Genomic DNA, 27,577 nt, shown 5'->3' on the forward strand with positions numbered 1-27,577 from the left:
GCTTAAGATTCTCTCTCTCCCTCTTCCTCTGTTTCTCCTCCCTACACACACACACACACACTCTCTCTCTCTCTCTCTCTTTCTATATATAGATAGGTAAATATATCCCTCTGTAAAAAAAATAAAATATGTAGTGAAGGCAGAGATCAGATTAAGTAGATCAAACTAGAAAGAACAGTGAAGTTGAAGTAGAAAAAACTAACAAAGCCTATTTAATGATTTTGGTGTTGAAGAATATGAGAGAGACATGTTGAGGATAAAGCAGTGCTAAGAAAGGGACATTTTAGGTTTGTTTTGTATAAAGGGAGAAGAAACTTGAGGCATGTTTGTCACAGAGAAAGGAATCTGTGGAAAAGGAGAGATGAAATATTCAAGTGGGAGCAAGTAGATATAAAAAAGAGAGGGCAGAGTAAATTCTGAAGATATTAGGAGTGGGTGGGAGGTTAGTTTTAGGAAAGATAAGAACATTCCTTTTTCTGAGGCAGGTTGAAAGCAGATTGGAAGTGAGTGAAATGATAGATGTTGAGGGAAATGTTAGGTAAGGTGAGATTTATATATGATGGAGAAGTGAAAGATTACCCAGCAACATTGAGGCACCTGCTGAGAGTAGAAGTCATGATATAATTATAGTGAATTTCATCAGAACAGATTCAGGATGAGTCAGGTTTGGGGAAAGCCAATTTTGGTATAATCAAAGAAGTCTAGGTGGCATCCTGTCATTTTAAAGAACTGAACATTCTCTAGTACTTGTTGCTCAGCTCTCTGTTGCCATTTCACTAATTCATGGTATGGAAACAAGTTAATGTCTACCCAGTATGTCCCCTTCATTGTGCCATTGTGTGTCCATATACTTTAGATTGTGTTTCATATTGGGAGTTGTATCCCATTAGTGAGGGGGATGAGATCAATTTGTAAGTTTTGGTTTGGTTTTTAAATAAAACAGTAGGCAGTATCAGAATGCAACACATCTTATAAGGTGTGGTATAAACACACTTTAGGTATACAGTGTTTGTGGTTTTGTTTTTTAGTTAGTGCATATGACATTTGTGTGTGTGTGTAGATTGGGATGTAAATGTATTTCTTACTGTGGGTTGAGGTCAAAAAAGTTGGAAGATTATTGCTTGTATACCAGCTTCTTCTACATAATACTTTTAGTGCCAGAAAAGAGAGAAAAGATTACTCTCTAAGTCAAACTTGAGTCCCAAAAGGGCAGAACAGGCATAGGAAGGTATTTCTGTGGAAAAGAGCCTTTCCTTCAGTTCTTACAGCATTAACACTGTCTCTTGTTACACTGTTGTAACACTAACTGTCCTGTTGCTTCTGCTCCTTCATGCTCCCTCCCTCCTTTTTGTTCTTCAGTTTAGAAGTTACTGTTATTTTGAATCAGATGAGAGCATAGTCCAAATCTCCGTGGGTACTGAGGACTGTGATGACTTCATCTGTGGTTCTTTCTTGAGTTTCAGTAGCTTGGTCTTACTGGTAAAGGTTACCACTGTGTGAGTCAGGTTTCCGCTTCTTTAGGAAAGTTGCCTGTGAAAATCTGGAAAGGGGAAAGTTAGGCTGGATTTTAGATAACTTACCATTTTTCTTTAGGTTGAGAGTGGGGTGGTACTGCAGAATCAGTGTCTCCCGGACTGATGATTGACCTCTTCCCTGTCTGTCAGATGCTTCCAGCCACTGGATCATTTAATCCTAAAAATGGTTGTGAGGAAACAAGGCTCTTAAGTAAGCAGCTAGCTAAAATAATCATCTTGGTAGTAGAGTAGGAGTTGAAGAGTAGTCTATCTAATGTTAAAACCCATTCCTTTTCCACTGTAAGACACAGAAGTGGATTTATATAATTTCTATGACATATACTTTACTCCACCAAATGAAGACAAAGGCACACAGGCTACAGACGCTCTCCCCTTGGTTTGCTACTCTGTTCTTCTGTTACAATGTTTCACATGTTCCCAGTGAGAAGGGGTGGGAATTAGAGGGGTTAAACTCCATCCGGATACCTAGGTCAGTCCCGGAGTACCCCTTTCCTGCATATACTAAAATGAATTGTAGTAACAAAAGAAGTTATTATATGCTTAAAAAAGTTTTTTGGTTTTTTTGGTTTTTTTTGTAGACTATGCCAGTTGCAATGGCTTTATTGAGAGATGTTCACAACCTTTGTCCCAAAGAAGTCTTAACATTCATTTTAGACTTAATCAAGTACAATGACAACAGAAAAAATAAGGTAAGATACTTTAACGAATATTATAAAACTACCTAGTGATACTTTGTTTTTAAAGAGAAATATTTAGACTGTGAAATCATTGTTGAGTCCATGGTACTTGAAATTTCTAGAGATAGAAATATACAAATATGATTTATTATAATAACCAGTGGAAGACAACCCAAGATTAGTTGTTTTTTGTTTTTTGTTAAATTGTGTTTTAAATGTTCCTTATACCTATAGTAATGTGGAAATAGTAGTGCATCAGATTTCGAGGAGCCAACTAAAACTTGTTTTGGTGAAGTCTGACAGTCCAATTTTTATTTTTTCTTATTTTTTATTTTACCATGTGTTGCACAGAAAACAGTTCCCTCTTGGGATAATTTGTTCATTAGTAAATTTAACCTTTTTTGTTTTTTACTGTAATGTATGTTTATTAATTTATTTAGCAAATAGCTATTGAGTGCTATGCTTCAAAAATCATTTCATCTTGTTATTCTAACAATCAGCAAATATTTTTGACAATATATGCTATGCTAGGCAGTATGCTGTGTTAAACAGAAAGAAGAGTTGGTAGATGGCATCCAGAATTTCGTTTACTCATTAAACATCTATTGAACAACTGCTGTATATCACAGTTTGATTCTGGACCCTCACAGATTCAACCTAATGGGGAAATCAGACAAGTAAACAGTTAACAATCTTCCGTAGTGGAAATATGTGTAGAGTTTTCTAGGGGAATTCAGAGAAAGTAGTGCCTTCCAAAGGGTGTAGAGAGAAAAACTCAGGGAAGTTTTGTATACAAGTGGTGACTTCCAAACTGTGTCATAAAGATGAATAGGATTTTCCAAGTGTTACTCCAGGAAGAAGGAACAGGACATACAAAGACACATGTATCTGGTATGGCAGATAAGTCAAAACCATGAACAGTTAATGAAACATCACAACAGTAAAGAAAAAGTGACAAGTATGTTTATTAAAAAATGTTGATTAATAATGAAAATCAGGACAACCAGTTTTTCCTCAGGTCAGTAGAGTAACATTCAAATGATTTAAGCTAAAAACAGTCCTTAAAAAATTAGTACTTTAAAAGTACATTGTAGTTGATAGACTTTTTCTTTCCGTTTTTGAATACTGTTAAAAATTTTTTTATAAGATTCTTTCCTTCCTAGTCTACTGGTTTGTTTTGACTTTCATTTATAGTATTCCTTTCTTCCTCTACACATGAATTTCTTTTATTTGAAGATAAAAGGTTAGGATTTCAGATGATATCAATCAAGATTATATTCAGATAGAATGGGGAAATACTTTGTAAAATTGTTTATGTCAGTTTTCTTGTTTTGGGGGGAGTGCTTGTATAATTTAAATCATGGGAGCCCCAGTATAGTACTTTTACTTTGCAAAGTGATCTCACCTACCTTAATTTTAATTTCTTTAAACCTTACTTATTCTGTAGTTGACAAATGAAAACAAAACACAGCGGTTGAGAGTCTAAAATGACACAGGAAGTATAATCTGGGAATTGTGCTGTGAGCTCTTGCCACCCATCTGTGTGGTGATCTTTTTAGTACACCATGCTACTTTATATGATGCTATCATCCATGTCATCATTTATGATTTTGTAAGGTGCATACTGACAGATTATTAAATTTTATACTTCATTATTTTTGCAGAACAACGTAAGACTCAATTTCTTGTAATTTTGAGAAGAAGGCTAATCAGGTGTTAGTGGCTATAAGATTAACATACTAATCTTGGAAGATATTAAGGATAGAATAAATACAAATAATAATAATAATAAAATAAGCTATTTTTCTGTGTGTTCCATGGCCTATACCAAAACATGCATAATCTAATATGATTCTCATCAGATGTCTGAGATAGATACTATTATCTCAGTTTCCCTTTGAGGAGATAGAAGCTAATAAAGCTTTACGTTAGGGTAATAGGTCACATGTGGAAATGCCAAAAGGAAGTTGGGAATCAGTGCGAAATACTTAAAAAAATTTTTAACATCTCATTAATTGGGCAGAGCATGAAATTCAGTACTCTGGATAAGTTAGTTTTCAAGAAGTCTAAAATTTAATCCCCTTTAAGCCTAGTTATTAGCTATTTTATATGATAATTTTTTATGCATATATATGTATTTCTAATCATATATGATTATGAAATTTCTGTTTTGTTAATTACAGTACACAGAACATGGGTTGAACTATTCCTGATTCCAAAGAATCACTGTTAAAAACATCAGTCAGCCTTTGCTGTAGTACACTGATATTGATGCCTTCAGAGTTTTTTTTGTTTTGTTTTTTTGTAGGAATTTTCACTATACTGAATAGCCTCTACCTTACATGTGTTCTGCAAATTATTTCTTCTTCCTTGTCTCTTATAACCTTGAGGTGATCAGATAATCTAGCTTGTTCAGTTAGGATTATAGTAGCTGTGAAAATTGGATGTGGTCTGAGGGATAAATGTTAAATCTTTTGGTTTTCCTACTTCACCCACACCCCCATCTCATTTTTAATTTCTAAGTTCATTCTGTGATCTGAATACTTAGGTCAGAAATAGCGGTTAAGTAAATGGACTTTTGCTTTGTTGGCAAAAAGGTAACAATGAAGCAATCAGAATATTTGAAGAAAACCTATAAACATAATTTGAATAATCTCTGAATGGAAAAGGTCTTTCTAAATTGGAAACCAGACTTAGAACCTGGAAAAGAAAAGGTTGATAAATGCTACAATGTTAAAACAAAATTAGCCTGACAAAAATCCATGATTGTTTTCTCTGGCTCCGGAGGGAAGGATTTAGTGACTAATTTTGCAATCATGAAAACAATTTGAAAACAAAACTTGGTCCATAGTGAACGTGTGTGGAGTATTTTTTCTTTGATTTTGTTTATTGTGTACCTTATTATTTTCTGCCCCGTATCTGAACTATAGGCATGTGTCAGGATACTGTCGTTATAACTGTCAATGTGAGCTTCTGCCTCCACCGTGGAAGTCACAGGGGGCAGGTGCTTCCCCTCCATCCCCTGGCAATTTGTGTTTCCATATCATATTCCCAACACTGATGATCAAATGAATTGCTCCAAGTTCAAATTCCCAGGCTAGAGGATCTGATTTGCCGAGTGTAAATCAAGCCACCCTTGGTTGCCTTTCAATAAATTGCTTCTCTGGGAATTGACTGGGATATGGATTTAGAAGTTGTTTTGTATTGTTGTCTCCTCTCTTTTCTCTGCTTTTCTTGCTAGATCTCCTGTTTGTATGTTATGTCTTCTACACCAGCCCTCTAGTTTCCTTTTCTTTTTACTTTATGTCTTTCTTTTTGCTTAGAATTTCAGGAACTTTTTTCAATTTTATATTCCAATTTAATTTTGATTCTCAATCTCTGCATATTTTTTTCTTTTTAAAATAAGTTACACAATTGGAAGGCATACCTTTGGTTATTTCTCAGACTATGTTCATGATAGGTTTTGGATTTTCTTTCCCCTTACCAGTTTTCTTTTCCCTGCAAACTCTTTCCGACAGGTTGCTTTTTTCCTTTTGTTTGTTCTGGTCTTCCTTTTTTATGTTGATGGCTTCCTCAAATATCTGGGGATCCTTGGTTATAAATTTATATGTGAGTGTAGAGCTAAATAGCTGATTTCAAGCTCTGTGTTACCAGCAGGATTTGTGGCCTGTGGTCTTCCTTTGAGAGGAATCTAGGTAGGTTACTCTTACATGCAGTAAATACTAGTTGAGTAAACTAATGTATTACTAATTAGTAAGTCTCTCTCACTCTTTTTCCCAATGTATAACTACACAAAAGACATAGTTAAATAATCACCAGAGAACTTGCTTATGTTTTCAGATAATTAATGTTTTGAAGTTATAAATATTTTATTAATTTTTGAACAGAAGTGTGAATTTTGTTTCTTGTGATTATTTTTGGCTTAGTTTTCAGATAACTATTATCGTGCTGAAATGATTGATGCCCTTGCCAACTCTGTTACGCCTGCAGTCAGTGTGAATAACGAAGTTCGAACTTTGGACAACTTAAATCCAGATGTGCGACTCATTCTTGAAGAAATCACCAGGTTTTTGAATATGGAAAAACTTCTTCCAAGTTATAGACACACCATCACTGTCAGGTATGATAAAATTACTTGCTTTTATAATTATAAGAGAAATTATTCTAATTATAGGAAATATAGTAAAGTAAAAGAAGATTAAAATCTTATATCATTGTACCATCACAGATATATTTTTACTGTTTTGGAGAATGGCCTTCTAAATTTTTTCCTCTTGTAACTAAATACATTTTTAATTATGTGATATATATCATATACATAAATTTTTGTATTCTGCTTATATCATAAATGCTTTCTCATGTCATCAGAAGTTCTTCATAAACATTTTTGATGTCTGCAAAATGTTTTTATCCCATTATAGTATAAACATCTCCGCATTAAGCTTCTTACTTAGATGACTTCACTTTTATCAACTTGTTTGTATATGGTTATCAAAAACTTCTATTTCTTTAGGAGTTTGCTAAAAAATAATTGATCGAGTGATTCAAATATCACCAGTTCTCACTTTCCATGCACATTATTGACTAAATTATTGCAAAAAATTAATGTTATTAATGTTACAAAATTAAAAGATGATTCAGATCACATCAGTTTTTCAGTTTGCTGTTACAGATTGATTCCTAATGCCTGGGAAACAAGTTTGATTCAAAATATTTTTATAGAAATATTTAATGTAGGGGCGCCTGGATGGCTCAGTCATTAAGCATCTGCCTTCGGCTCAGGTCATGATCCCAGGGTTCTGAGATCAAGCCCCACATCGGGCTCCCTGCTTGGCAGGAAGCCTTCTCCCTCACCCACTTCCCCTGCTTGTGTTCCTGCTTTCACTGTGTCTCTCTCTGTCAAATAAAGAAAATCTTAAAAAAAAAGAGAAGAAAAGAAAAGAAATATTTCACTGTAAATACTCTTTTTCCTAGTTGTTTGAGAGCCATACGAGTGCTTCAGAAGAATGGACATGTGCCAAGTGATCCAGCTCTTTTTAAATCTTATGCAGAGTATGGCCACTTTGTGGACATTAGGATAGCAGCTTTGGAAGCAGTTGTTGATTATACTAAAGGTAATGCTTTAGAAGCATATGCTCTTATCATTTTAGAAGGAAATGTTTACTAAATATTTAAGGCCATCTCAGTTATTGGGGTTTCCTATTGCAAACAAAATAGAGATTTAAATTTTAAATTCTTCAGAAAGAATTTTGGTAAATGTAGAACTTGTATAAGAATAAGTGAGGGAAAAGAATAAAATTAGAAATAGGTATCTTTGGTCTTTCTAAGGAGTCAGTGTATTACTCCATAGCTTTAATTACATGTTATTAAAACTAGAAGAAGATTTTTGAGAAATTTCTAACTGAGGACTCAAGAAAACATCTTGTACCTTTCAAAAATTTGTTTCTGAAAGTAAAGTGAGGTATATACACAGGAACCTCAGTAGGGGGGATTAGAAAAGGCTTCTTGAGGTTGAAAAAAAGTAAGACCAAAAAATGGCTAAGAAAATATTACATATTCAAAACATTTAAAGAAATACAGGGCAGAAAAATATAGAGATGAAAATATTAAAAATCAGTCAAGAAGAATAAAGCAGGTAGAAGAAAAAAGAGTAAAATGAAACTTTTTAAGCTAGAGTCTGATAAAATTTAAAATTTTAAGGTTAAGGAACCCAGTTATTATATAGGATAAAAGAATAATGTGGCCTGTGGCCTGTGACTTCTTCAGAATATGAAGAGTTCAAAAGACAGTGAACAAATGGCTAATGTAATGTTCAGGGAAAACTGCAATCCTACCTTCTCTTTTTTGCCAGGTTGTCACTCATGTAGCCTTAAAGATTTAGAAGTACATCTCCTATGTAACATTCTTTAAAACAGAATTCCCAAAGAATTTTCAGCTGACCTGGAAGTGAATCAAATAATAACTCAAGATTGATGAAAGTATGAAATGAAAGACCTAGTGATGAGTGACTGTGCCTGTAAAAAAAAAAACAAAACAAAAAGCTAAGCTTAAGTATTTGTTAATAACATGGTTATAAAATTTAATGCAAACTTCAAAAATAATTCTTCTTTTAAAAAAGATTTTTTTATTTGAGAGAGGGAGCATGCACGTGCAGAGGTGGGGGGATGGGCAGAGGAAGAGAGCATCTTAAGCAGACTTCACCCTGAGCAGACTCCACACTGGGCAGGAACCCCGTGCAGGCTCGTTCTCACGACCCTGAGACTGTGACCTGAGCCAAAACCAAGAGTCAGAGGCGTAACTGACTGTGCCACCCAGGCGCCTCTCAAAAATAATTCTTCATAATATACAGGGGTGCCTGAGTGGCTCAGTTGGTTGAGCGTGTGACTTCAGCTCAGGTCGTGATCACAGGGACCTGGGATCAAGGCCCAGGTCGGGCTCCTTGCTCAGCAGGGAGCCTGCTTCCACTCTCCTTCTCCCTTTGTCCCTCCCCCGTTCATGCTCTGTCTCTCAAATAAGTAAAATCTTTAAAAAAAATAATATGCAAATATAAGAAATACATAATTTAATTTGCATAGAGAATTTCAGATTATGGTGCCAAAATATGGGAAGAGTGAAGAAGTTAGAGTATTTTATACTTCTGACTATGGAAATAGGAAGGAGTGAGGGAAGTTCTTTAATAGATACTGGTTAGGGCACCTGGGTGGCTCAGTTGGTTAAGCAACTGCCTTCGGCTCAGGTCATGATCCTGGAGTCCCTGGATTGAGTCCCGCATCGGGCTCCCTGCTTGGCAGGGAGCCTGCTTCTCCCTCTGACCCTCCCCCCTCTCATGTGCTCTCTCTCTCATTCTGTCTCAAATAAATAAATAAAATCTTTAAAAAAAAAAAAAAGATACTGGTTAATTTTTACATATTAGAGGAAATTACTCAAATCTTTATCATTTTTTTAGTAAATTTCAATAGAAGTATGTGTGTGTATAATCAGAAATTATAAAAGGTAAGAACAAAATAGTGTGTATATTATATACGTTGGGCTAAGTTTAGAAAGGATTGTCATTTGTTCTTTTTATTGAGGGTAACAATAATTCTTTCTCTTAAGAAATGGCGGTGAAAATAGTGATTTTTTTTAATAGATTTTTTTGTCAAGTAAAAAAATGTAGTCTATCAGTCTCCTGTTTTATTTTGACAGTTTACCAATTTGTGAAATCTAGATGTCCTGAGATTTACCAAATATGCCAGTATTCTCAACCTTCTTTCCCAAGATACATGAATGATGTTTACTGTCACATAAATACTAAGATTTCATGAATTAGTATTACCTGAAATGAAATAGAATGCTAATATTATGATTTCCAAAAGAATGCTAAGTTAATAAGTATAATTGAGAGGTGCTTCAGTATTATCCATAATTCTAGATTAGAAAGTAAAAAAATGGAAGATATCAGAAATAAAATTCTGATAATAAAGCTTTTCAAATCATAGAAGCATAACTTGTTGAAAAGGTGAATGGAAATTGCTAATGAGTGATTTTATCCAGATCATTTATATTTACAGCACTATGTTATGTTATGTTGCAAAGTTAAGACTGTTCTTTAGTCTTAAAGTGAAAGAAACCACTTGAGTAAAAACAGTATTTCATATTGTATACTCTAATATAGTTGAGATACCAGTGGGTATCAGATTTTCCTATTAATTTGATTTAAGCATCTAGAACACAATTTTATTTAAATATATTTTGTCCATTTAGAGTTACTCATCTCTAATTTAGGGCTCTTAATAAATTATAATTTCCTTTATGTTCTATTTGTCATTGACTTGAGCATTACTGAAAAATAGGCACTTGGTCCTGTTTTATGTTTTGGTTATATACAGCACAATACCAGTGAAGTTTACAAAGTGGCCTAGTCCATAAAAAATGTAAGAAGTTGTCTACAGTCTTCAACTCTGATTTGAGATACAGCTAAGGCATAGCCCTAAATATTAAGTGTAAATCTTTCCTTGTCACTCATTATTTCATCTGGTATAGTTAAAAACAAATATATTTCTTTATTTTCAGTGGACAGGAGTTATGAAGAACTGCAGTGGCTACTTAATATGATTCAGAATGACCCTGTACCCTATGTAAGGTTAGTTTTTGTGCTAAATTTTGATTTTGCAAGTCCTGAAGTAAACTGAATAAGTTGGGAAGATTATACATGGAACAAGTTTTTATTATTTTTAAAAATAGAGGAATATGTTATGCATTTATTAATGTCCTCTTTAAGGTGCTTTTTAAAAAATGGAGTATGCCTGGGTGGCTCAGTCAGTTAAGCGTCTGCCTTGGGCTCAGGTCATGATCTCAGGGTCCTGGGATGGAGCCAGCACGTCAGGCTCCCTGCTCAGCAGGGAGTCTGTTTCTCCCTCTCCCTCTGCCCTGCCGCCCAGGTTCTGCATGTGTGCATGCGCGGATGCGCGCGCTCTATCTCTCTCTCTCAAATAAATAAATAAATTCTTTAAAAAAATTGCGTATACCTTTGGAAAGACATTTTAAAAAATACATTGTTAATAAGCAAAGTTTATTCCCTGCAATTTTATGTACGACTTCTATTGTAATTTAAAGAAAAGCTTACATAAGTTTGTAGTGTACATGGGCCATCTCTTATATATCCAAATTTATAATATCTGTATTGATTGATTCAGTCTATTTTAAAAGTCATTGAGAGAAATGTCTTGGTGTATCCCATTTGTTCCTTTCTATCTCCTAAAAAATCTCATTTTTAATCCGTAGACTTAGGATTTAAAAAGTATAATGTAAGATTTAAAATTTAGAAAATAAGCGAAAATAGAAGAAAACCCCAGTCCTGACTTAGTAACAGTTTTCATTTTTGTATTTCTTCTAGTCTTCATTTCCTTCATTTCTGTTGCTTTCTTTTGCAAAGTAGGATGTTCATAGTGTATTTGAATAGGATTAAATATTTGACCTTTTCTGTCTTCCTTTCTTTGTATATATGAGACACTTAAATTTTTGTTCATTTGTTTTAAGATTATGACTTCATAAAATAAAATTTGAATTGTGGGAAGTAACTTATAGTTATGCCCACTAGAAACAAGAACATAAACCTAGAGACGTTAATTGTCTTATTCAACTTGACACATAAGTTGACAGATAGTTCTTTTCTTCTGAAAAGGCATACGGGCAAACTGCTCTCTAACCTTACTGAAATGCATCTGGACATGAGGAGTCCACATAAGAGATTAAAGACATTGTCTTTGACCAATGGTAGTTTTTTGGATTGGTTGTAGCAGTGAGTTCTTGGTTAAGTGACCTTATTATTTCAGTGTTTTATGTCTGTCTGTCTTTCAACTCTAACCATTTCAGTGTTTGTTTTTTCTTTTTAATCTTTATTTTTTTTTAAAGATTTTGTTTATTTGAGAGAGAGCAGAGCGAGAGAGAGAGCATGAGCAGGGTGAGGGGTAGAGGGAGAGGGGCAAGCAGACACCCCGCTGAGCAGGGAGCCCGATGTGGGGCTTGATCACAGGACCCTGAGATCATGACCTGCGCCGAAGGTAGACACTTACGTAAGATTGAGCCACCCAGGCGCCCCCATTTCAGTGTTTTAAATGATGCCTGTTATATGCATATCTTTGTATAAAGTTTTGCTGTTATTATTTCATAAGTTCCTGATCTGTGATCTAGATTGTATTTTAAATAATTTTTCTTTGTGATTGATGTGTACTAAAGGTAGGGTTAACATGGACAAAAATCTCATAATCATCATATAAAAGAGGATAGGCAGGAGACCACCTTCATCTCTTACCTGACAGAGTTCATGCATTTGAAAGTTTTTAAGATCCTACTGATAGCAAGTAGGAACAGAAATTATAAATACAGTATAAACAAAATGTATCATGTATTCATTTATATTTTCAGTTCACAACATCAGAATTAACGTTAAGGCGTGTATTTCTGAGATCACGGAACTGTGTTTTGAAGACCCATTTTAGCAGATTGTAGTACTATATAATATTTGAAGTTTCTGAATTACATACTATACAGTCTAAATGATTTTTTTTGAAATTCTGTTGTGGAACTATTAATAACATTCAAATTTCAAGAGCACTGTTATTTATAATTGAACTGAAAATCTATTTAAAGATATAGTTCATGATTATATTTGACACTTTTCTTCTTAATTGATATGATTCATTTATATCATCAGTAGGGAATCTCTTAGTCTGTACTTAATATCATCCAGCCCATAGGTCTGTTCATAGTTAAAAAATTCAGCATGTCTTTAAAAATCTTTAATGTTAATCGTCAAGAAGTGTTACCACATGACAGTTAATGTGTGTGCATATTTCTTAGTATCTTGGCACATCTGTCCATATTTTTGTGTTTCTTCTTTGCTTGAATAGGAGCTCTGTCCTTTTCTCTTTGTTCCCATCATTACTCTTTCTCCCTTTTTCTTTTCTTTCTTCCTTTTAGGTATAATTGACATATAACATTATGTTAGTTTTAGGTATACAACACAGTGATTCAATATTAGCATATATTGAGAAATTGTCACCACAGTAAGTTCAGTTAACATCCTCTCCATACATAGTTACACACTTTTTTTCTTGTGATGAGAACTTTTAAGATCTACTCTCTTAATAACTTTCAAAAGTGCAGCACAGTATTATTAACTATTGTCACCATGTTGTACATCACATCCCTATGACTTATAATTATAGTTTTGTACTCTTTGACCTGCTTCATTCATTTTGCCCCCCTTTTCCCTGCAACCACCAATCTGTTCTATTACTTTTTCTTAAACTCATTAAGTAACTACAATACAGATCTGCCATATTCCACTTTATTGATTGGACAGAATTCGTAGTCTTTAAGATGCGTAAACATTGGTATATGTCTTAAAATCAGTGGCATTACTCTCTCCTACCCCAGACACAAGCATTTTATTTTTATGGCCCTTGGTTGATCTTTAAACTCCTAATGATGAAATGGTCTTCAATAAGAACTAAATTTTTTTTTAAAGACTTATTTATTTATTTGAGAGAGAGAGACACACAGAGAGAGAGTGAAGGGGAGGGGCAGAGGGAGAGAATCACCAAGCAGACTCCCTGCTGAGTGTGGAGACTGACGACTGATGCAGGGCTCGATGTCACGACCCACGAGATCATGACCTGAGCTGAAATCAAGAGTTGGACACTCAACCAACTGAGCCACCCAGGCGCCCCAATAAGACTTAAAATTTAAAAATCTATGTAGATTTTCTTTTTCTTTCTCTCTTTTCTCTTTCTGTGTTTATTATTATATATATCAGAATTATTGATTTTGGTAGAGTTAGATAAAGCTCTGAAGAATTTTAGGGTGAAACCTTAAAGTCTGGAGGAAAAAAAACCCAAATTACCTGTAATTATTCCTTGATGCTTTAGAGCTAAACTTGAAAATTGTTTCTGCAAGGATGCTTCCTTGATTCCCTATACTAGATCATGTCCCTGAAGTCATAATTGCCCATAAAAATCCTACAGTTCTTCCTATACTTAAGTAAAGAAATACCTCCTATATATAAGTATTAATTTTATAGCTGGAACTATTTGATTATCTTTGTCTCCCCCATGGGAATGTAAGTTCCAAAAAGATAGGGACCATGTTTCCTTTTTGTCAATGTCTGGAATATAGCATAGTGCCTTATATATAGTTGGTTCAATACATGTGAAATGGGTGATAGGATGCAGTTTTTTCCTTTTTCCTCTAATCATATGTATGGCTTTTTTTCTAATCATATGTATGTTTAACTTCTTTCATATGTTAAAGAGAAATGATTTTATCTCTATGTTGACAACTGTATACAGAAAAAAGCTTTAAGGTGTTTATTTTGAAATGTTGGGGAAGTTCTCAGTCTTTCATGTTGGCTTGATGTTTTAAATATAGTAATAGGGTTATCCACTTTATTTGTGTAGTTTTCTCTCAATAGAAGATTTTCAGATTATAGATTCATTCTTCATTAAGGTATCTTGAGAATTTAAACTAAATAAATGCACTTTAATTAACCTGTATAATCACCTGACCGATTACTAATGCTTTTTTTCATCAAGTTTGCTGTTCATTTTACATGTCTGTTAAGATAAATAATCTAAAAAAAGGTCGGGGCGCTGGGTGACTCCATTGGTTAAGCAACTGCCTTTGGCTCGGGTCATGATCCCAGAGTCCCATATCAGGCTCCGGCTCAGCGGGGAGCCTGCTTCTCCCTCTGACCCTCTCCCCTCTCATGCTGTTTCTCTCTCTCTCTTAAATAAATGAATTTTAAAAAAAGGAAAAAAATCTAGGTGCATAGTTTTTAAATAAATAATTAAATCAAGGTGTTTTATTTTTGAACTAAAATGAAATTTACATTTTTGAAAATTATAGTTTCCTTTCAGTTGGCATAACTTTTTTCTTTTCCTTTTTTTCAAGATTTTATTTAAATTCAAGTTAGTTAACATATAGTGTAGTATTGGCTTCAGGGGTAGAATTTAGTGATTCATCACTGGGCATGACATTTTAAAATACTCATACAAATTTGGAAAAATGCAAAATTACATTAGGAAGAAAACTTAAATAGCCTATAATTATTTTAACCAGAAACACTTAACATTTTGGATTATTGCTTTCCAGTCATTTCTGCCCCTGAATATACTTTTTATATTGATAGGAAGAACTATTAATTATATTCTTTAAAATGGATAGGATTGTTTTAGGGGCGCCTGGGTGGCTCAGTCGTTAAGCGTCTGCCTTCAGCTCGGGTCATGATCCCAGGGTCCTGGGATCGAGCCCCACATCAGGCTCTCTGCTCAGCGGGAAGCCTGCTTCTCTCTCTCCCACTCCCCCTGCTTCTGTTCCTCTCTCACTGTGTCTCTCTCTGTCAGATAAATAAATAAAATCTTTAAAAAAAAAAAAAAAATGGATAGGGTTGTTTTAAAGATGACATGGAATTATATTTTGGTTTTGGAATGAAGCATACATATGATCACAGTGTATCCGTCCCTCAAGAGACACACATACATCCTGTGCTTTTTCTCATGACAGATTTTGAGCATGTTTTTGGTTTTGATTTGAGTTTCTTATTGATAAGTGATTGACAATAGATTGGACTTGCCCACCAAGAAAATTCTCAACTGTTTAGGGAAATAATGTGCTGCAGCAGCAAACCTATAAACCTATGACTTTCTCAGGATTTGCTTTAGGTCTGTTCCAGTTGTCTGAAGCATATGCTTATTCTCAATTTTTATGTTTAATCTTTGTAAAATTAAGCATGAGATTCTCATTGTCTTCCCTTAAACTTCATCTCCTCTGAGTATCACTTTGGGTGTTTAGTCATTTATAAGTATTTCTTTGTAAAATCCTTTCTTCTATCATCTAAACTTTAGAGAAAAACAGAACTTTTGAAGCAATGTTTAATTTGATAGTAGTAATACATGTACTGATCACTATTGCTCTTTCAGTGATCATTTCAAAGATATCCTCAGTTTCACTCTTTGCAATTCATTGGCACACCTACCACTTTGGTATTTGGGGTAACTGGGAAAGCAGCCGAATAGAAACTTAAGTTTTCTAATTAATGCAGACTTAAAGTATAACAACATTAACCTGCTCTAAAGAACAAACTTCTCCATATTTTTAAAGATTGTTTACCTGTAATAATGATCTATTCTTACAGATAGATTTTGAGGTCCTTAAGGACAGGAATTGTGTTTATTTATAAAGTTATGAAAATATGCATATGAAATATCCATGAAGATATGTATCCCCTTTCATAATCCCTATGTGTAAATTGCATCTGTAACTCCATTTCACTTTTTGTTCTCATAGCTTTTCAGTAGTCTTTTATACAGTCTTAAAATATCAAAGCACAAGAGGATATTAAAGTGAGAGCACATCTTTCAGTTTTACAGACATAAAATTGAAGCCAAAAGGGGTTAAGTATCTTAATCTGCAACCTAGTATTTCCACTTTCTTCCCATGTCTTTTTCAAGTATAAATCCAGTCTGATGCCTTACCACCAACAATTAAATATAAAAACTGCCTTGGGTTCACCTTTCAGGTTTTGCTAATCTCATTTGTAATTACAACCTAAGTTTCTCCTCCAGTTGTATCCAAGCATTCCATTACTGTGTGGTCTTGAATCTCTTAGGCCTGGGCCTGGCTCTTATCCCTGCCCTCAATGTTAGACTACTGCCATAGCTTCCTTGCTTTTCCTTTTCTTTTTCTATCCTCTTTCTCTTGGCGTCTCCTACTCATAGCGTTCGACATTTTCGTTTTCAGATTTTGTTTTGGTCACACTGCCCTATTTTTAGAAGACTCCAGAAGTGTTCAGCTGGCCTCTCACAGGGGATAACTCCCAGTAGCGGACTTTAACTGTTACTCAACACGAGGGTACTTTGACTAATTAACTCCTCTAAACTTCAGCTCATTTTGAGGAAGCCTTTTTTTTGGTCTCCGTATTTTAAAAGCTTCTGCACATTTCCATGCTTTACAAAGATACTATAATAATGAAGTTTATATTCATTTTATTATCTCAGGGTAGACTTGTTCTTCATCCATATGTAATTTTTTTTTTTTGCCCCATTTTAAGATTTTTGTATTTACTGACCAGTCTTTCTTTAAAAATTTTTCTAAGGAGAATAAAATGTTCATTTTAGAAATGGAATGAGAAAGGTTGGTTAGGAATACATGAAGTCAGGTTTTAAAGGACCTCCTTATACACTAAGGTAATTTTAGAAAAGAACAAACCCACCAGAACCTTTCTAGTGAAAAAACAATAGTAAATATTTAGGATGTGTAAAATAATGTCTTTTGAAGTTAAACTTAAACACAAAAATAAATCTAAGAAGAGATGATAAAATAGGAAGGAGATACTATAGATAATTTTCAGATGTTTTTACTTCATGGTCAGCGGAAGTTTTTTCTTTATCTTTCAGACATAAGATTCTAAACATGTTGACGAAGAACCCACCATTTACTAAGAACATGGAGTCTCCATTATGCAATGAAGCCTTGGTAGATCAACTTTGGAAACTTATGAATTCTGGTAAGAATTTAAAAAAAAATTTTATTATTGGAGTATTTTCATTTTGCAGCAAGTTTGCAGTACTTAAAGAACTATGGTTAATATTTTATCTTTTTTTTTTTTTTTTAAAGAAGGATACTTATCACATCTGCCTTCACAGTGGTGAGTGTGGTGACATTGACTAAGGATATATTCACTCACTTTGCCTCACAAGGTGGTTGAGGAAACAAAAATATTAATTTATGTGGAAGTATCCCACATGTCTAAAGAGCTATAAATATAGAGCTGCAAACTATTGTTATTTTTATTTCAGAAGATTATAAGGAGTTGAAAAATATGTCTTCTCACCTGTTTTCCCTTGCTGCCTAGTGGCATTTCTCAGGGGTAGCCAGTTTCCTGTGGATCCTTTCAGGAGCAGTGTATGTTGTTACTGTTCTGCACAGTGGATACCATGGTATCTCATTCACAGTTTGAATTCACTGTATTTGGATGAGGTCAAGAGGCAGGACAGCCCAGTGCTCCTTTGTATAGGCTCCGGAACCAGTTGGATGAGGGTCAGGTCCCAGCTGAATAATTTATGAGGTGTGACTTCTCTAAGCCTGTGTATCTCCTGATGATACCTGCCTCTGCAAACTGAAAATTCAGTGAGTTACTATCTGTAAAGCACAGTATCTAGTTCATATGAAGTGCCCAAAATGTTAAACTAACAGAGTAATGATATCGTTTTGCTTCTCATGTGCTTGAGTTATTTGTAGTTCCTTTTTGGTAGGTCATTCATATTCTTTGCCATTTTTATTTAATTGAATTTTTGGTCTTTTCCAGTTGACTTGTAAATGTTTAAAGAACATTTGCCTTATGTATCTGATGTGTTGAAATTATAATATTGGTTTGGGTTTAAAATTCAATTAAAAGGTAAATTTATTTTACTTAAAGATAAACTGTGCTGGGTAGATGGTGAGAGAGCAGTTGCTATTCATTCCAATATGTATGCTACTTTATCTGCTCTCTAGAATATTAGAAAATAACTTGTTTATTTAGACAATAACTAAATAATTTAGAAAATGTTTGTTTCATTGGTGGCCACTTCACTAAATCATAACTAAATACCAAGTTCTGATTCTTTTTAAAAAATTTTTTAAAAATTATTTTATTTACTAGCATTGTGATGTTAAGTAATTGTGTAACTCTGTCCTTCAGATTCATAATCATAGTGCAGCACACCAAGTAAAAGCACCATAGCAGCTATCAAGTTGAAATACAGTAGTATGGCTCTTGCCCTCACAGTATTCAGAAAACACATAAACCTGTTGCTACTGATAAAGCTAAATTATTTTTCTAATGGTTTCCCTAATCCCTAGAAGAATGATTGCTGCTGTTTACCTAATGTTTTATATTTTGCTACTTGTGGTACCTTGAAGGATGTTATGATTACTGTCATTGAGATCCGGGGGATGAATACGCAAGTTCAGGAACTTGTAAAGGATCATTTAATAGTTAATATGTGGCACAAACTGTGTTGAATATATTCTTAACAAGAATGCATGATTCCATGACTGGGATGGATTATAACTTCGAGGAAAGCATAATGAATCTCTTATCACCTTCTAGGGAAGATTTCTTGAACAAAATAAATATGTGTTTAAGATTAATGGAACAATTTCTATAAGACATTTGAAACCCATTGGAAAGTTGTGGTTATATAAATTCAAGCTCTGATTGATATTTTAGTATTTAATTTTGATAGTGTTCAGTATAAAGTACAGTTGTTGCTTTGATTTGGAATTCCCTGTGGCAGTTCTCTAAACAAAACAGATCTGTAGTTGTAAACAATTTATTGCTCAGCTCTTCAGAGTTATAAATAAATGGGAGCAATATGAACAGTGGGAGTGGCATGAATAGTTGGGAATAGTTTTTTGTTTTGTTTTGTTTTTAATGTTTTCAGAGGACATTGGACATTAGGGGAAATTGGTTAGAGGATTGCTCATTTCCTTTCCACTCCTGAACTTTTGGGATACATGAATGAATCTGATTTAAGAAATACCTTTTTTTTTTTGTTTAAACTTTTTTTTTTTTTTTAGGTTTTATTTTTAAGTAATCTCTAAACCCAGTGTAAGGCTCGAACTTACACCCCAAGATCAAGAGTCATACGCTCCACCAGCTGAGTCAGCCAGGCTCCCCATAATTTTTAAAGTTTCTTTTTATAAAATGGTAATGTCAATATAATCATGTTACAGAATTTTATCTGAACCAAAATAGAAAATATTATATAATTTTATTACATTCCCCACTATTAACATTTAAGTATATTTGGCCTTTGGGGGAAAAAATTGTATGTACATAGTTGTAGTTGAAATGAAGGTATTAAAACAGCATTTTATCATGATAATTTTTTCACATTACTATATATCTTCTTGTGATTGTTTTTGAGAAAAAAAAAAAAAAGAAATGGTAATGAGAATTCGCTTATAACAAAAGGAACTAGAATATCATCTAAGTCCCTAAATCTTACTGAACTCTGTCTGCCCCTCACTCCCTATTGGGACTCCTTGGTCATCTGGTCATTTGAGATAAACATTGTCTTTTTTTTTTTTTTTTTTTAAGATTATTTATTTATTTATTTATTTGACAGAGAGAGAGAGAGAGAGAGAGAGCACAAGCAGGTGGAGTAGCAGGTAGAGGGAGAGGGATAAGCAGGCTCCCTGCTGAGCAAGGAGCCCGATGAAGGGCTCCATCCCAGGACCCTGAGATCATGACCTGAGCCGAAGGCAGTTGCTTAACCAACAGAGCCACCCAGGCGCCCCTGAGATAACTATTGTCTTGATTTACATATGGAGAACAAATAAACTGTGGACAATAGGGATTTAATTATATTCATTTATTTCTGTTCTATTCCCAAGTGGATTTGAGATGTGTTGACTTTGCATAGTTACAAAGTTTGTTGAACCCATTTGAAATAGTATAGAGAGACAGTATCATAGCAGTTAAGGAAAGATCATTTCAGAAGGTGGTCATCAGGTGCTTTTGAAGAATCAAAGTTTGCTTAGCTGGTTTTAGAAACTTCTCAATAAGAGAGTAATTGTGGTAGGATACATAACATTAGGATTTCAAAAATTGAAATTAATTTGAGAGTAAGACCAATGAACTAATTATATGAAATTACATTCATGTTCTTTTGAAATTCATATATCATTAATGAATATTAATAATACTCTTTTTAGAAATATACTAGGGGTATTTAGAGCTGAGAGGTGAAGAAACTAGGGGCTCTTGGAAACTGAGTCATCCTAATGGCTATATACCAGAAGGAGGGTTCCCAGACTTCTACCGTTGAGATCCTAGGACTGCCTGGTCTCTGCTCTCTGCCTGGTGTGTGGTAGCTCCGCTCACCTTTAAGTTCTGGGTTGCTACTCTGGTATCATCCCAGCTGTTTTTGTTTTGAAAACACACATATACACAGCTATATATGTATGTACATATACATACAGATATTAGATATCTTACCCCATTCCTTAATTTTCCCACATAACTTTTACTCCCCAACATTTTGTTTTTAAAATTTTCAAAGCTTAGAAAAATTTTAAGAACAGTACAGTGAATGACCATGTATTTTCATCTTGGTTCACTAGTTGTTAACTTTTTACCATATGTACTTTCTTTCTTTTCCCTCTCTTTCTTTGTGTATACATACCTCTTTTTTTTTCCTGAATTGTTTGAAAGTAAATTGCATCATGGTACTTTTCCCAAAATGCTTTATTCCTAAGAATAAGGACATCCTCCTACATATCCTCAATATCGTTAACATGCCCTACTCCAGTATATATCTCATAACCATATTTCCTCAGTTGTCCGCCAAAATGTTGTAGTTCCCATATAGCTTTTAAAGAATAATGCTCCTCAGAAAGAATAAACATTTTTAAAGAGAAACTGCTTTCACATCATATGGTCTTTGTCCCTAGGTGTGTAAGAATCTTAAATAAATAGGTTTATTTTTAATCACATTGTTCATGGTCAGTTCTTTTTAAAGCTTCAAGTATTCATTTATTCACCATTTATTTCTTGAGCACCTCCAATATACCACTATACTATGTTTTGTGTATATAAGAATTTAATACAAATAGATAGTTGCTGAAATAAATAAAAGAGCACAGTACTCTAGAAACCTGAAGAATAGAACCACGAACGAACCCTGCCTGGAGTGGCAGAATGTTTGTGCTATGGTGACATTTGAGCTAGCTCTTAAGGAATGGAAGAGTTTGCCCAGGAGAAAGACATTTTAGGTAAGAGAATTTTATGAAAAATCCTCAAGTTTTGAAAGGGTGTTTGACAAATAGTGTTATCTGGAAAAATAGATGAGGAGTTTGCATTTTATCCTGTATACAATGAGGAACAGGTGGAGTTACGACCTGGCTCTCTTCTATTAGCTGTATGTATATTTTTTCCACACTGAAAGAAATGATTTTCCTTTCCCAAAGAAAAATATTTAAAAATTCAGAACATATGAGAATCCTACCTTTTATAGCTTTATGTAAGATACTGGATTATAGACCAACATGACAATAATTTTAAAAAATACATTTAAAAATTAAGAACTTAGGACTTGGAGTTTATTATTGGTGCTTTGCATTTTATGTAAAACGTAAGTACTTTCTCAAGTCTTACCTGATTAACAGTGTTTTTTCATTTCTCAAGATAGAGGCCTGCATTGAAGAGATTGTATATCATTATGAAAGAAATCTTAGCCATTACTCCCAAGTTGCTCTTCAGTGTTTGGCAATTACTGTAAGGATGACAGGAAAACATTTATGAAATTGCTCAGGACATTAATGGCTGTTTACATCATACTTTTTAGTATTTGGAAGCGTACAACTATACTCTAGGGGTTAGAATGAAAGAAAACTAATTCAGCTTGATGGAATTTGTCACATTTCAGAGTAAGAAAATAGACAACTTTGATATTAACATCAGAAGATTTCGAAGTTCTGGCCTTCTGGTTTACTCCCCCCGAACGCTCCTTTTTAGGAAGAAAAATGGTCAAGAAAATGAAAACATATTAATACATTTTTTTGTAGGAAATTACATACATGTATACACACATGGATATGAGTGAAATGTTTGTACTTAGTGTAATACGCATGGAGAGATCAGGACAGAACTGCCCTATGGCAATTCTTATTTGCCTGACTCAACTCTGTTCAGATTTCCAAGCTTCTTTCATCAATAAGAAATGCTGGGTTTGTTGAAAAATGTCCTGGAAACAGTGGTTTTCAAAGGGACCTCTCTTCTTAGCAGTTTTTTGGCTTGATCAGCTTTAGTAGCAATTACTTCAAAAAATGAAGAGATCTTTTTAGTATCAAATTTGCTATTTGGGGGGTTTGTCTTTAGATACTTTGTGATTTGAGTAGAGAACATCAGAACTGGGTTTCCTACTTTCTTCATGAATGTTGCTCTTCTGTTCCAAGTAAGCAAGGTGGGTCCCAAAGTATAACTGCTAGTGAGACAGGAGGGACAGCATTTGACCTGAGAGGAGCGAATAAGGTCTGTTTTATTTTTCATATATTATGAGCATTCCTTGCCACTTAGGTGATTGGGGCCATTTAAGCTAGAAGAGGGTCTTCAAAATGCTCTAACTGAGGGTGGAAATCAGGAGCTGTTTCAGGGCCTCTCATTAATGGAATTGATTGATTTGAAATAATAGAATTTTTGACCTGAGGGGATCTTAAGCATCATCTCAGATCCGTGTTCTCATTTTAGGGCCCAGGCACCTAACTTGCCCCAAATCACAGAGCTAACTGGTAATTTAGCAGAAGTATTTTCCCCACTATGCCATTCAACTTAATTGCACTGTCAATAATGACAACCGTTTTAAGATTTTGTTCCATGATTTTGAAATGTAGTGGAGCTTCGATTTTTTTTTCTTTTGTAATTTTATAGGAAATACTGCTCTTCATTTTTTAGCTCCATCTTAAATCAGCCGTACATTTCTTTGAGGGAAGACATGCTATCAGTTTCCCTCAGGAACAAAACAGTATTCATTCCTCCATCCAAATTGAAGATCTACCAAAATCTTCAAAAAACAAAACAAACCATGGGGCACCTGGGTGACTCAGTTGGTTAAGCGTCTGCCTTCAGCTCAGGTCATGATCTCAGGGTCCTGGGATCAAGCCCTGCATTGGGCTCCCTGCTCAGTAGAGAATCTCCCTTTCCCTCTGTCTTGCGCCCATGCACGTGCTCTCCCTCCCTCCCTCTCTCTCTCTCTCTCTGAAATAGATTAAACTTAAAAAAACAAAACCAAAAAGCCCACATAGAAATAAAAAGTATCAAAATTCTTATTTTAGGGGTTCAGTGTATTTAGCAGCCTTCACTGTGCTGCCTAATCATTTTTAAGCTGACTTTAAAAAAAAAACACCCTAGTTCATCAAAATGTACATTTTCCATTTGCTAATAATTTTTTTTAAAACTTTGAGGAATTCACACTCAATTGCCTGACTGGTTTCGATGTCATCTACAGCATACTTCAGGATGGTTATTTGCTGCAGACGTAATTAGGTGATATTGATCTTCAAGGCTAAGTTTTCTTCCAGTGTAAATGTACCCTAAACTGTTCCAGTTTTCTTTACTGATAAAATGCCTAAGGTTCACTTCTTTTCTTGCGACGCCCATGAGTAGATCGTGCTAACTGCTCTGGCAGGCTTCCTTCCCTTCCCTCAGAGGTTTGAGCCCATCCAGCCTTTGTAATAGAAGGCTCAGGAATCTGATACCTGTCCTTTGTGGAACCTACATGTGTAAAATGCTTCGAGGAGGAGAATAATGGATGCCTACAAAAAATTAAGCAATGTTAGACCATTAAAATGTCCAGATCTGCATATTCCAGAGAAGGAAATGGATTTCCAGCATACAATCCTTACTTTTCAGTCTGTACTGTTCTTTCCATGTCTAGTTTCTCTGTAGTTTTTATGATAAAAACCTCATTCTCCTCAGGAGCTCTTGCCTTTCTTTTGCTTTTAACAATGCTGTGTATCTGTTACCTTCTCACACAGTAACCAAGTTGAAGATGTCTCAAATAGGATCGATGATAGCTGGTTCATGGCGTGGAAGGTGCCTAGTACAGTGTAATGTGTATAGTATGAACTCTGTGAAATTATAATTCCTTCCCTGTGAATTTCCTTTGCATAAAATGTATGTCATAAATACTTATCTGTTGGGGTAAGTCTCATCAGAATCACTACTTGATTGATGGCAGTTTATTTACTCATTCTCATACTTGTTGAAAACCACAAAGCTTAATATTTATGCTGTCTAAAATTTGCTGTAGCAACTTCTTCCCCTTTTGTTTCTCCTTTTTAAACATTATGGTCCTCTTGAAATCACAGTTATTGATCAAAATTGTTTGTAGGATTTTTCTTACCCAGAAGAATTTACATGTTACTTTTCATTTATTTTAAGTTCTATACATCATTTTAAATTCTGCCTAGAAACCATAGCAATTCTCTAATCCTAGATGACAGATTTCATCCTGTCAGGCAGTTCCATTTGATGGCAGTATCTACGTAGAGTGCTCTGTTGGGGAAAAAAGGGAAAGTGAGAAAGAACTCTGGTATTGATTTGCTCTCTGATCTGCTATTGATATGGGATAAGGTATAATCTTAAGATCAAAACCCTTATTTTGGAGATAAAAAAGATTGAGATTCATCAGAGAAATTGAAAGAACTTGCCTCTAGTCTCTCAACTACTTTAAGCCGAATTTCTACACAGTCTTCTCCTGGTCAGTATGTGTTTTACCAGCTTTTGCTATCTCTGGGGTTTGCTTTTTCCTTTAATTTTTATTTTTTAAATAAATACCTACTAGAGCAACACAAATATATAGGCATTTAACAAAACATTTTCCTCCTCTTCAATAAAAGTTTTTAATCATGTTATTTTAAGTAGTTGTAGGGTTTCTTACCATATTTAAAACCTGAAAGTAATAAATTTGACGGGAGATTTGTTTCAAGTGGTAGGGTTCATAAAGGCTTATGGAGTGGTGTCTTCCTAATGGGCTATTCAAGGAGAAAATAGGACAAGATGAACAGAGAATGAATGAATGTGGAGTAGTTACCAAGGAGGAGGAATTAAAAGGAAGATTTAAAGCCAGAAAAAATACTGTTTTGGGAATATTAAATTTTTAGTGGATGTCTAATATTTGCTAAGAAGAATGGTGTAATTGGAGCGCCTGGGTGGGCTCAGTTGATTAAGCATCTCACTCTTGCTTTCAGCTCAGGTCATGATCTCTCAGGTCGTGAGATGGAGTCCCCTGGTCAGGTTCCACACTCAGTAGGGAGTCTGCTTCTCTCCCTCTGCTCCTCCTCCTACTCACACACTAGCTCGCTCTCTCTCTCTCTCTCTGAAATCTTTAAAAAAAAAAATGGCATAATGATAACATTTTTTCCAATTACAGAATTCATTAGTTCATTCACTGACATTTACTGCTTCCAGGGGTGCCTGGGTGGCTCAGTTGCTTAAGCCTCCGACTCTCAATTTCAGCTCAGGTCATGATCTCAGGGTCCCGAGATCGAACTCCATGTTGGCTCCACAATCAGCTTGAGATGCTCTCTCCCTCTCCCTCTCCTCCCCCCACTCCCCTACATACGTGTGCGCACTCTCGCTCTTTCTCAAGTATATATATATTTTTTAAAGAAAGCATTTACTGCTTCCATAACAATTTCTAAATATCTATGTTAAGATGCATCTTTAGAGTACGGGGTTTGCCAGTGGAGCCTAGGTCATTAGATGGCCCCTTGACATCATAATCCTTTCCTTCTGTATAGGTTCTGGAGCAGTTCAAAATTTATGGATAAATGTACATACTGACTTATTTCTTTATTATTCTTAGGAACTTCACATGACTGGAGGTTACGGTGTGGTGCCGTGGACTTGTACTTCACACTTTTTGGCCTCAGTAGACCTTCCTGCTTGCCTTTACCAGAGCTTGGGTTGGTTCTTAATCTAAAAGAGAAAAAAGCTGTCTTGAATCCGACCATAATTCCAGAGGCCATAGCAGGCAACCAAGAAGCTGCGATTAACCCAAGTAGTCATGCACAGCTAGTTGGATTTCAGAACCCTGTAAGAATCACGCGCATTACGGAAGATGTAGTTTTATTATATAGAACTATCTAGAGAAGGGAACTGCTGTTTCTGACTGGAGAATTTTAAAGCCACTAAAAGTTTCATGTGCCACTTAAAAAAAAATGGCTAGCTGACAGTAGTTTAGCACTTTACAGTTTAGAAAGTGCTCCTGACAAACTGCATAGCTGCACATGACAAATGATGTGCTCCCAGTCCATTTACCCCTTTTGTCATGACATGGTGTTTTTGTACTTGAGTGTTGACTTTCTTCCTTGAGTAGTAGAAAATTGAAATGAATATTTAATCTTGTCCATATATGCTGTTGGCAAACTATTTGAACACAGGGGCCCTGACTTTTTTTTTTTTGCTACTCTGTGTCATACCTAGCACAATTCTAAGCATATGATAAGTGCCTGGCAAATGCTTGTCGAATTAAATAACAATGAATGGTCAGGTAAATGAGTAAGCTGCTGATTTGAGAGGAGATGATGCATTACATTTTTATTTATGTATGTGTGTCTGTGTTTGCCTTTTAAAAAGCTTTTATTTCTAGCTATGCATTAGAAAATTACCAGACTTTTTGTAGAAAGACCTTTAGGATACATAACAATCATTTTACTGTAATTCAAAGAAAGTTTTCCAGAAATTATTTTCATATTAATAACAAAATGTCCCCAATAACTCATGCTTCATTTTTCGCCAATATTTAGACCAGATTACTTGCCTGGCAATTCCCTACTGGTGTTTTGACACTTGAAAACTGAAATTTTCTTTACGCTAGTTAGTGATAGTTATTTTAAATTTGTTTATTCACCTAGATTTTCTGGAATACAGTTGTACGTATTTGTTGTAAATTTGAAATGTATCCTAGAGTTTGGGTTATGAAGAAGTAAGATGATCTTTCCATAGGAAAAAAAAGAGTCTCATTAATGTGCTCTTTCAAATCTGAATATTTAAAACTTGTACAAATAAATATGTTTCTAATTCTTGCCCATATATGTTAACTTATTCACATTCATTCTTGGAGTCTTCAGGAGAAGAGGAGAAAATGATACCAAAAGATACATTCTTTTGGGAAAGCTCTAGAAGTTCGCTTATATACCTCCCACCTCCCCCAAAAAAGACCAGCAGACAGGAAAAGGTGAAGTTTATTTTAAGCCCATTGCTGATAATTTTTAGGCACTGGGCATGTTCTAATCTGCATGGTTGCTGTAGCTGTTAGTGTTCAGCTATAATAT

General features: G+C 34.7%; 1 protein-coding gene across 7 annotated transcripts in view; it reads left to right on the forward strand.

Moving 5' to 3' along the window:
* TAF2 (TATA-box binding protein associated factor 2) overlaps positions 1–27,577 on the forward strand; it is a 92,401-nt gene that overhangs the window by 40,732 nt on the left and 24,092 nt on the right. For 5 of the 7 annotated variants that reach the window (XM_078072064.1, XM_036080364.2, XM_036080365.2 and 2 more), the window contains exons 18-23: positions 2,114–2,224; positions 6,139–6,332; positions 7,187–7,326; positions 10,265–10,334; positions 17,149–17,258; positions 26,107–26,336. In XM_078072064.1, the coding sequence (XP_077928190.1) occupies positions 2,114–2,224; positions 6,139–6,332; positions 7,187–7,326; positions 10,265–10,334; positions 17,149–17,258; positions 26,107–26,336 (855 nt within the window). Of the gene's footprint in view, positions 1–2,113; positions 2,225–6,138; positions 6,333–7,186; positions 7,327–10,264; positions 10,335–17,148; positions 17,259–26,106; positions 26,337–27,373; positions 27,481–27,577 lie in introns of those variants that run through there. The other 2 variants (XM_036080371.2, XM_078072063.1) reach the window with 2 other exon arrangements.

Source organism: Halichoerus grypus, chromosome 5 (assembly GCF_964656455.1).
Source record: "Halichoerus grypus chromosome 5, mHalGry1.hap1.1, whole genome shotgun sequence".
In the NCBI taxonomy this organism is placed as follows: Eukaryota; Metazoa; Chordata; class Mammalia; order Carnivora; family Phocidae; genus Halichoerus; species Halichoerus grypus.